At 33.9% G+C, this 12221-nt stretch overlaps 1 protein-coding gene and 1 long non-coding RNA gene across 2 annotated transcripts; both read right to left on the reverse strand.

Moving 5' to 3' along the window:
* Positions 1-616: 616 nt before the first annotated feature.
* Positions 617-3422, reverse strand: LOC132610356 (uncharacterized). The gene is made up of 3 exons (XR_009571122.1): positions 2955-3422; positions 2134-2184; positions 617-921 (listed from the first exon to the last, which is right to left on the reverse strand). It is a non-coding gene; the product is annotated as an uncharacterized LOC132610356 (long non-coding RNA).
* Positions 3423-10157: 6735 nt separating this feature from the next.
* LOC132610495 (small ubiquitin-related modifier 2-like) lies at positions 10158-11600 on the reverse strand. Its single transcript, XM_060324808.1, has 3 exons — positions 11447-11600; positions 10631-10783; positions 10158-10496 (listed from the first exon to the last, which is right to left on the reverse strand). Exons 1-3 carry the CDS (start codon positions 11525-11527, stop codon positions 10428-10430), a joined length of 303 nt encoding a protein of 100 aa, XP_060180791.1. The 5' UTR covers positions 11528-11600; the 3' UTR covers positions 10158-10427.
* Between the last annotated feature and the right edge of the window lie 621 nt (positions 11601-12221).

Consider the following 12221-nt stretch of genomic DNA (forward strand, 5'->3'; position numbering starts at 1 on the left):
TGTAGTTGACGAAGAATGGGTAAGCGGCAAGTTGTAGTGGAGGAAAAGGCTTTATGTTAGGGTTTATTCAAATCGTGAAGGGGTATTTTAAAATGCTGAAAAAGAATGTTTATAAAAATATTTTTTGTCCATATATTAGTGACTTAATTAAAGAAGGAAATTCTTTAATTTACAGTTTGGTACCCTTTTTGTCCTCCTAGTACAAACCATTAAAAGAAGAAAAAAATCTTTTTTCCTCCCAACAACAATTTCTTGAAACCCTATTTTCCTTTTCCTATTCCTTGATGGAATTATTTTCCTTTTCCACATTAATAAACTGATACTGTAAAATAAACCCTTACAAAAAGCTCTTTCCTACTGCAGCAGGCATAATAATGTCGAAGACAAAGAGACATAAAGGGCCAGTCTTTGAAGATGATAATTATAAGTCCAATATTGTTCCATGTGATATACTATTTTGCATTCTTATTAGGCTGCCTGTTAAATCTTTGTTACGTTTTCAACTTGTTTCTGTCACGACCCAACTAGGGGCCGCGACGGGTACCCGATACTTGTACCGAGCACCCCTTATCTCGTATCGTACTTTTACTACTAGGTGGGCCGTATAGACTATACCGTATCTTTTTTTTTTTCTGTTGCTTAACGCTAACATTAATGGCATAATTGTAGACATGGACTTATAAACTTTGCTAGCACATTATACAACGACGAGGACCACAAAAGTACAAAACATCTGACTGTACATATCTGTCTACGAGCCTCTAAACAAAGTACATCTACATATACAAGAAGGACCGGTTCTACCGTGCCCGAATATGTACACAAAAGTAGTACCAAGAAACTGAGGCTCCGGAACAACTGGAGCGCTGCCACAATACTGCTGATGGAGCTTCTAAGAGTCAAATCTGTCTACCTGTTGACCTGCGCGGCATGAAACGCAGCGTCCACAAGAAGGGACGTCAGTACGAGTAATGTACCGAGTATGTAAGGCATGAATAATAACATACAGAAAATATAGAACATGGATAATGACGTAAAAGAGATATAGCGCTTGTCATGAAGTAGAAACATAACCTGTACATATAAGTGCACGTTGGCGGATACCATGCGTGCTTAGCGCTGCGGAACGTGCAGCCCGATCCATACGTGCATAAACTATAACGTATTGCTGCGGCACGTGCAGCCCGATCCATATACATATAATACTTTGCTTTCTTGGAAAACATTTCTTTTCATATATATATATAACATAGAACATATCATATTGCCGAGGCGTCGGCTCCGATCCATTTAACCATATATCCCGCGTCCGGGCATCCCGCGTCCGGGACGATATCATGTACCATACTCCAACTGATCAGGTGGCTATGCGTCTATAGCGCCTTCTCTTTCCCAATCTTTCCCATATACATGTACATATACTTATAACATATAAGCACATGCATTAGAGCCCAAAGGAAATCATGTCCGTATTGGAGTGACATAAGGTCGGTAGTCTCCGATTATCTTATGGAATAACCATGGTCACTTTATCTCGCCTTGGAGGAACTAGTACTATAAGGCAAGACTATAAATAAAGAGTAGTATTAAGAGAAGACATATAATAAGATCACAAACCTCATAAGGTGTCAACTTGTATTCTTGAAGTCTTTAGAAAGTAGAATCATGTTCAAAGAAATAAGATTGAGGATTAGGAACTAACTCTATTTTCTCATGTTCATATTGAGTCCATAATTCGAGATTTTCAACTATGAAATCATGTTCGTCATAATCATCACAAAAATATTCTCATTAGAATAGTTACAATACTTATCGTTCGATAAACGAAACAATTAAGAAAATCCGGGAATAACGGGCCCACCTCGGGTCAAATGAGGTGGCGTACACGATTTACATACGCTACATTTCATGACGTCACTTGTGAGAGTTTTAAGGTAGTCGGGTCCTATTTGTGCAAGTTCTAGATGTTTAGGCAATTTTTCAACATTTCATACAATATTTAATTCAATTCTACTGAATGAAAAAGGGTCAACTTCAAACTCGGATTTCTAGGAATAGGATTGTCCCCGAGGCTCGTATCCACCCTATTATGTCTAAGACATGCCAAAGAAGGAAGGGTGAAGCCTTACATACCTTTTCCGCTTCATACACGTCTCCAAAATCAAGTTTCAAGTTCGCCAAAATCTACAATTTGGTCACAATTACCAAATGTTAATTGTAAGGCTTTAAGATTTCAATCTTAACCAATACTTGTCTACAAAAATTTGGGCAGCATCTCCCCTATACATACAACATCCCCGAGATTTAACTCGGCTCAAATATCAACAACCATACCAACAACAATATCAATAATCATCACAAAACACAATATAGCATAGCTAGTCTCCTTTCCAACATAGTGTAATAGTTTTCATTCCAACTTCACATTTTCAATTCAATACCAACATTCTCATATTCATTTACTAATCAAGATCACTCCAATACAATTCGGAACATTTCATATCACTTTACAAAATATTCACAAAATATACAAAATATACAAATTTTCCACCAAACCATAATCCATCCAAAACTTCTAATCTTCAACATACATATTCATAACATATTTCCACCTTCCAATTTCATCAATCATAATCATAATTCACATTTTAACAACTTCATTTCCATAATATCACAAAATCATTCTAAAGTGACATAATCTTCTACATTCCATATTTCCAACTTCCACCAAATTTATTCAACTTTCATTTCCAATATAAATTTCACTATAACCACAACTAGAATACAACATAAAAGTCAACTCATATTATTTATACAACAATATGCATATATGTCCACTTACATATATGCACACCCACTTTGTAAACTTCCATATTTCCATAAATTCTACTCATTTCTACATACTACAACATAAACCAACCTTCATAACATAATAAAAAGGAATTAATTCTTACCTTTCTCTCTTTTCTTCCTTCTTGGCTAGGACTTGTAACTCACAAAAATATGTGGTTTCTTGCTCCAATGACTACTCCACCTTGCTAAGGACCCTTTAATTGGTAGAAAATGATTTTTGAAAATTTTTTTTTTTTTTTTTGGTCTTGAGCTTGGCCGAAAATGGCCCTTAGGTTTCTCCCTCTCTTTTGTTTTTCTCCCCTTTCTAATTTCTTGAAGGTTCTATGAGTTTATGACTCATATATGACCCTTATATTAATTAGCACATGGAAATTAATAAAGTCCATGGGCTTGGGCCATTGTTGGCCGGCCACCCCTCTCTCATTTGGGCCTTAATATTTTTTTTTTGATTTTTTTGGGCCAACTCGGTTGGTCCCGAGTTGGGCCTAGCCCACTGACCTTTCGACCTTAAAACGTCCATATCTCCTTGTACCGACGTCACCTGGGAACTCACGACCTATGGTTGGAAAGCTAATTCAATTATCTACAACTTCTATTTCTTGGTATTTTTCCAAATCCCAAACTTATAATACCGTTTTTGCCCCTAGAAGTCAGATCACCCGAAAACGTTTTCTTAAAAATATTCGTTTGGAAGACTTCCATTTTGATTTGGCCCAAGGGTCCTTCTTGAGTTGTGTTTAACTTCACATATGTGATTCATATGACTTTTCAGATGTCCCAAAAAAAATCTCGATGTGTGGGACCCACCTCAGCAAATAATCTGACGTTAAAAAATACGGGATATAACAGTGTCTACATCATGGAATGCTCTAATTTCTGGATATGAATTCAAGAAAGCTCACCGTGATCTTTGCAAATCACTGGGACGTGAAAATCTCTTGTTACAAACGATTAATGATGACGTTTTCGAGCTTAGAGACTTGGAAAATCCACAAACTGTGACGCGAAAACTAGAGTTTCCTGCAAAGAGATTTGGATATGCTCAAGCCTTATGCTCATGTGATGGTTTGGTTCTATTAGATTATGCCTATAAAAATGATACATATGCTTTATGGAATCCTTATACCAATGAATATGGAATCATTGAATGTCCATATTTGGGTTGTTACAGGCCCTCCATAACTCCGCATGCTTGTGGCTTTTGCTATGATTCTAGTGTTGATGATTACAAGGTTATCTTGATTTGTAAATCATTTTATGCTATTGGTTATGTAAATAGGAATTACTGGAGGAAGGAAACAAGTGTATCCTGTAAAGTACAAGCACTTAATGCAAAGTCACGGGAGTGTTGTCCGGGTATTAGCGTGGATGGTTGTGTATTTTGGTCCTTGGATTCGGAAATTCACCAATTAGTTGATAGAAATTCTAAGATTATATACTTTGACGTGAAATCAGATGAATTGAAAGAGCTTTCGAAACCAGATTTTATAGGTGATGATCAACTGTTTCGTCTGACTTCTTTCAAAGGTTGTGTTGGTTTATATGGTGGCAACACCTATAGCGAAGAATTGGACGTTTGGATCATGAAACAACATGGATGGACGTTTTCAATGAAAATTAGTTGCTGCCGGTCACACTTTTGCAATCAATTTGTAGAGGACGGTGCGCTTGTGGATTACGTGCCACACTTTTGCTATCAATTTGTAAACAATAGTGTGTGTTTGGGCTGCACGAGAAATGGTGAAATGCTCTTTCAAGCAGGAATAGGGTGCTAACATCTTACTAGCATCTATGATCCTAAACGACATCAATTCGTTAAGTCAGTTCAATTATCCGAAGTTTCCAAATATTACATAGTTCTGTTATGTTCTGAGAGTTTATATTTTCCCAAACCCAAAAGAATAGTGTGGTCTTGAAAGAAAGAATTTGGTTTCATCAAATTTATAACCTATTAATGAGTAATCGTGTGTCTTTTTAATGTTATAGTTTCTTACTATTCTTTTTCTGATTCATACGGTTAAGTAGGCGTTGGGATATAAGATTTGGGAGCCTGATTTCATATTTTGATTTCAAATCATCGTTTGTATATTAAATCCGCACAAAATATCAACTTCATATCATGCTTTTAATTTATTTTTTTAAATGTAAAATTTGACCCATAAGTTTATATTTTGTAAAAAAGACTCATGCTCGGCGTGAAGAAATTGTATGTACCATGTGGAATGATTATATTAAAGAAAAGCTAATTACCATTGTTAATTTTTTGAAAGTGAATCTTTGTAAATTTATGTGTATTTGAAAGTTTGTAATAGCATATAATCGCGAGCATTTTTTATAAAAGAAATATGCAGATATGTAATTTATTAATGTAGCGCTGAACTATGATTTGATAATTTGATAAGATTGTATAAGAGTTATGAAAGTTTTGATAGTTTTCACAAATTATGAAGTTTTCATATTTATGAGAAAAAATATAATTTAAAAAATTTAAATTGCATGTCCAAATAAAATTTTAACTTTAATAAACCTGATTTAAAATGATGTCCAAATTCCTTTTATGACATTGAGAACTCTTAATTTAAGTTTTAACCGTTCACATACTCCAAGAAATATAGCAAGAGAATAGCTTTTGGAACTTTCGTTTTTTGGGGTATAATTTATCTGCATTTCTGACACTGAAAATCACTATAGTTAATATTCATTAAAAGCTTTTTCTGTTTTTACACTCCAATTCATTTTTCCAAGTCCTACAGCTATTATGATTCTCTTTCTCTGTCAAATTTCTATAATTGTGTTAAAACCAAAGCCCGTTTTCTTGTTATCTTGCTTTTTCTTTGGACCAACCATTTATAGTAGACATAAGGGTCAAAAACACACCCTAACTATCACTGTTTTTTGAGTTTCATACCTAAACTACCAGAAGGTTGATAAAACTACCTAAACTATCATTATCTAGTTTGTAAAACACACCTCAAATTTGTTAAAAAATTTACAAAGAGTTCACATATTTGTTAAAAAATATCAAAAATTATAGAAAAAAAAAAATAGTTTAAAAAATGGATTTTTTTTTTAAAAAAAAGAAAACTGATTATTTAGTTTTCACATTTTAAAAAAAATAATCAAATTTTCCATTTTTTAAATCATTTTTTTCTGATTTTCTAAATTTTTTGATATTTTTTTACACAAATTATTATTTTTTCATATATTTTTTAAAAATTCATATTTTATTTCTTTAAAAAATGCTGATTTTTTTAAAAAAATAAATAATGCAGTTTAAAAAAAAAAACATTAAAATATTATTTTTTTAATTTTCATGTAGGTGTCACCATAGCATTATGTCACGCCCCGAATCATGGCCTGGGCGTAACACGGCATTCGGGCCTTGCTTGCATGTGTCCGAGCGAACCTCGTGGCTTGCTTGTTAACATGGGCATCAAAACAATATAATCTATATGATGCAATTTAAATAAATCATGAAAATGTAAATTTGCGGAATAAAGTCTTGAATTTATCTCATAGCATAAAATATCATGAAAACATAATAGTCTGCAAACAGGAAAAACACCACTGACTCTGTGAACTAATATCTGTCTATGAAACCTCTAAAAAGATGTCTGAATACTAACTATCAGGACCTGGCCCTGGACTACCATAAACTGAATACTAATGCAGACTCCATGTTGAACCCCGAGAGAAGTGGGGCTCACCAATAAGCTGATATCTGAAGTGATCCTACTGCGCAGACGTATGTTCCTCAAAGCCGGTATCTGCACCGTGAAGTGCAGGCCCCGGGCAAAAGGGACGTTAGTACATCGTGAATAGTACTAGTATGTAAAACCTGCTGAGATAAAGAACATGGCACAACATTGGTATAGGACATGAACTGAAACTGAATGTAACTTGAATATGAGCATGAAACGTGAGTAAAGTCTGAAAACAATAAATCAATGGAAATACATGTATGTAAAAACTGCTTGTAACGTGGGGAACGCTATAGTATAACCGACAACATGATTCTGGTACTTGCGTCCTACCAGCAGAACACTCACACCTTGCCAGGGGTATGAGATTTAAGTAATAATAAGCATGTAAGGATCCAAACTGCATAATGAAGGTGTTGCCTCCTTGCTGACAACCCTTATCCTACGGTGGCAACGTAGTTTCAGGCTATCTGAGCCTTCTCGGTTAACTAAGCAATTCCTAAAAACATGAACTTGATATAGTTGGCTAAGAAGCCCATGATTTTCGTGAAATAACTTGTAATCATGATTTCACGAAATAACTTGTAACATGGTTCCATGAAATAGCTTGTAAACAAGGTTTCATGAAATAACTTGTAAACATGGTTTCATGAAATAGCTTGTAAACATGGTTTCATGAAATAGCTTGTAAACATGGTTTCATGAAATAAGTTGTCAAAGTCTTGCAAACATGTTCTTGATTCATGAGTAATAACAATAGTTCATAATTATGTATATAATTTACTTGAAAATATGTTTGTAAATTGCTATATAAAATCATAAAGTTTCATATAAACATAATGAGAACACATGAGGAAGAATTCATGATTCATGGATTAAGCTAGGGTTCCTAATATCCGTAATGGAAGATTAGGAATACAACAACGAATATAGATACCAAATTCATGTACATAAATACATAAATATGGGCTACCAATATGTTGGGTTTAATGCCCTAGGATTTGAACTTCATGAATATCAAGAAACGGAGCATGGGGAAGAACGTAGAGATTCCCACATGTGGATGGAAGTTCTATGTACCTTAATTGCTCCAAAACTTGAATTAAAGACTTGAGCTTTGAAGAAGGTTTTCAAAATCTTGAATTCTTGAACCTTGAGATGGGTTTTCTTGAAAACCCTAGATTAGGAACAATAATTTCTTGCTTAGATTATTAGGATATATGTTAGAATTGAGTTGGAATAATTAGAGTAGGCTTACCTTGATGTTCTTGATGATGGAAGAGGGTAGGAGGTCGTTCTAGGGCTTGAAGGAATGAAAAATAATGATTTGAACTGATATGGATGAATATATACTGTTCTGGAAAAATTAGATTTTCGGCCCAGTTAAATACTGGCCGTATTTTGAAATACGGGCCGTATTTTGAAATACGGTTCGTATTTTGACATATGGACTGCACTGCGTCTCTTCAGTAAAATGGCCATAACTCTTTGCACAGGTGTCCGTTTGACCCCCATAATATACCGTTGGAAAGGTATTTCAAAGCTCTACAACTTTTATGAAGGAAGTTTTCCAATATTCCAAATACGTTTTGAAATACGGGTCATATTGTGAAATACGGTCCGTATTTAACCATATGACATTCAACTGCCAAATTCCAGAATGCTCAGAAATCCTTGGTACCAGTTTACGATTTGATTTACGGCCCGTAAACTAAAATACGATCACTGTTCATAGGCGTAAACTCCCATCCTACAACGGAACAGGAAAATTCCAATACCGTTACAATAGTTGAAATATTTGCCCCTATTTTTAACGGAGGGGTAAATATGAACCTTTTCCAAAGTAGAGGGGTAAATCAGGCCCTAAAAAATAAAACACCCTAAAGTTTCCAAATAAAACTTACTTCGGGTACCTTTTCAACCCCTAAAATGACTATCCGAACGTCTACATATCCTTGATGTATTGAGCCTACATTATTGTACGCAGAAAAAATATCAGGTTCTATATAAAATATTGACGTTTCGGAGTCTTGACACACCACTAATCATTGGTCAAAGTATGAAAAAAAAACTAAATTTTTTCAACCAAAACTTACTTCGGGTACCTTTTCAACCCCTAAAATGACGATCCGAGCGTCTACGAATCCTTGATGTATTGAGCCTACATTATTGTACGCAGAAAAAAATATCAGGTTCTATATAAAATATTGACGTTTCGGAGTCTTGACACACCACTAATCATTGGTCAAAGTATGAATAAAAAACAAAAATTGGCCAACTTTATTTTTTGCAACACTTAGTGTTATTTTTCATACTTTGACTAATAATTAGTCGTGTGTCAAGGCTCCGAAACGTCAATATTTTATATAGTACCTGATATTTTTTTCTGCGTACAATAATGTAGGCTCAATACATCAAGGATTCGTAGACGTTCGGATCGTCATTTTAGGGGTTGAAAAGGTACCCGAAGTAAGTTTTGGTTGAAAAAATTTAGTTTTTTTTTTCATACTTTGACCAATGATTAGTGGTGTGTCAAGACTCCGAAACGTCAATATTTTATATAGAACCTGATATTTTTTCTGCGTACAATAATGTAGGCTCAATACATCAAGGATATGTAGACGTTCGGATAGTCATTTTAGGGGTTGAAAAGGTACCCGAAGTAAGTTTTGTTTGGAAACTTTAGGGTGTTTTATTTTTTAGGGCCTGATTTACCCCTCTACTTTGGAAAAGGTTCATATTTACCCCTCCGTTAAAAATAGGGGCAAATATTTCAACTATTGTAACGGTAGGGGTATAAATGGCCTGATAGTATAACGAGGGGTAAATATGAACCTTTTCCCAAAGTAGAGGGGTAAATCATGCCCTTTTCCCTTCTTTATCTGATTTTCTAAGTCTTGGATCATGGTCAAAGCTACATTAAAGGTACGGGGTGTTACACATTACCTATGCCATGTGGACACTTTTTTTGAGAAAATTTCAGCTTCACTTGCCTTTTGGAGAGTGAGTTCACACATTTAGTTCAGGTGTGTTTTGCAAACTAGATAGTGATAGTTTAGGTAGTTTTCTCAACCTTATGATAGTTTAGGTATGAAACTAAAAAAAAAAGTGATAGTTAGGTTGTGTTTTTGACCCTTATCTCTTTATAGTACGAACGATTTTCTTCTCTCTTTGAGTTTTTTGAAACCTTTTGAGTTTCATATAGTTTGTTTTTAAGTTTTCTGAGAACAATGTCATAAAATATAAAAATTTAGTATATTCATCCTCACTTAAAAAAAAATATTAGAAGCAAAAACTCCATAAAAATGTGTACATTTGCGGTGAAGCAGTTTTTCCTCCTTTTTCCCGTATGAAATGTGTACTTTTCACATTTTTTGTAGTAAAAAAAAGAATATATATATATTGATATTTTCAGGTGTGGAAAATAAATAACTAAAATCGCAAAACGAGTATGAATAGTGTACTTGTTAGGCCAAGAATTTAAAGAAATGAGCTCAAGTTATGTGTTCGTGTCAATCTCATCCTATGATGTTTCTTTCTATTTCTTTTCCACATCTTATGATCCACACTAATTAATAATGACAGAAAATATAGTTAGCTTCACAACAAAATTACTTATAAATAATTTGGGATTTTGAAGTTTTCAGAAATCCTATAGAATAATACTTATTATAAACAACAACAACAACAACAGCAAAGGAACATTATAAATGCATAGCCATGGACATCACATGGGGACCGAATCCACCTATAGTAGAGGTAGGAGACTAACAAAACATAATAATTCCACGTAAATAGTAGCACGAATGTTTTCAAAACTAGCCAAATTATTACACAAGTCTTCTTCATTTTAATTTCTTCCATCCCAATAACTCAGTTAGCAGGACCTCCTCCATCTTGATACAGCATAGCATCAATCATATCACCATCTTGTAACCCAAGCTTCATATTTTCCAATAAACACACACACAAAAAAAAAAAGTAAACATGAGAGCTATGAACATGTAGCTAGAGTGTTAAAATATCGAATTAATAATAAATTAAATATAATCAGGTTATGCAGATTTATGTCTTACTTCATTTACGGTCCTTCCCGACCGAAGGCGTTGGCTATCGAAGAAGAAGCGAACTGTTTTGTAATCTATTATTTGTTTTTTCCTAGCATATGCCTTGAATACATCCTTCATAAGTGAACTAGGATTGGCTTTGAAACCACAAATAGTACCATCCTACAAAAAAAAAAAAAAAACACATAAGAAAGAGAAAAGAACTTAAAACTTTTAATAAATTTCTTAGATTAGAAATGTAATTCACAATAATGCAGGAAAAGATGATAGTGCAACGATGACCAAAAAATATATCTATAGTTTTACAGTACTTCAGGTGCAGAAAAACCTAAAATCATGACTTGTCATCATTCATGGTTAGCATTTTCTTCTCTTTTATATCACCTAAAATGATGGAGTATATAATAGTAGGGACATTCCAAGTGCATTTTTCAAGTTTTTGCTGCCTTTAAAGAGCAATTTCTGTTTATATGTTTTCAAAAAAAGTAATATTGTCATCCCAAGTGCCCTTTTATCGAAATTTTCATGTTTATTTAACAACTACAGTGCAGTTTGAACAAAGAAATAAAATAGTAAAAGAACATCAACGACACAAACGACAAAATGCAGTCCAATACACACACAAAGAGGCAGGGCAAAGATTTTTAATTTATGGGTTCTAAGTCACAATTCTTTTTCGTTTATTGCGTCCAAAATATACTATTATTTATACATACCACATGAATTTTTAACGCAAATATGGGGATGGTTACTTACACACACATATATACATTTATAGAGATAGTAACTCTAAAAAAAAAACGAAACTAAGGCGAAATGAGGAACCTGAGATTTTATGTTGAGAGTTAAGTTGATTTTCTCACTTGGTTCTTCAAATGGTCTTTTGTTTCTCTTTTGTTCTGCCATTTTCTTTCTTCTCTTTAATTTTTTGGAAAAAAATAGAGAGGGAATTAAGTGAGGTAAAATAAGAGCAATTGGAAGAAATATAAGGAGAGATGAAAAGCTAAAAAAGGAGTGAAGTAAACACAATGTCACAAAAAGTACAAAAGTTTTTCTTCCCATATTGGTGTATTATCCAGAAGCAGAAGCAAAGGGAAAGTAGTTCACTTTTTGCTCTATTTAATTAGAAACAATTACTATGAGGAATAAGAATATGAAGAAGAAACCTAGCCAAAAAAAATGAAAACTCTCATCACATCATATCTTTAAAATCGTTTCTTTCAAATCATGTACTTTGAAACAAGAGGCTTTTGGAAAACAATAATCCAAATTTAACAAGGCGTAACTGGTAAAGTTGTTGTCATATGACCAGAAGGTCACAGGTTCGAGCCGTGAAAATCTCTTTGTAGAAATGTAGGATAAGGTTGCGTAAAATAGACCTCTGTGGTCCGGCCCTTCTTCAGACCCTGTGCGCATAACGGGAGCTTAGTGCACTGGGCTGACATTTTTAGTGGTTTAACTTTTGCTCTATTTGAAAAGAATATTACTCCCTCGGTCCTAATAATTTATGTGCATTTTTCATTTTCCGTGAGTCAATTTGACTAATCTTTGAAGCTAAATTCGACTAGATCAATTCAATATTTTAATATTAAAATTTATT

Source organism: Lycium barbarum, chromosome 9 (assembly GCF_019175385.1).
Source record: "Lycium barbarum isolate Lr01 chromosome 9, ASM1917538v2, whole genome shotgun sequence".
In the NCBI taxonomy this organism is placed as follows: domain Eukaryota; kingdom Viridiplantae; phylum Streptophyta; class Magnoliopsida; order Solanales; family Solanaceae; genus Lycium; species Lycium barbarum.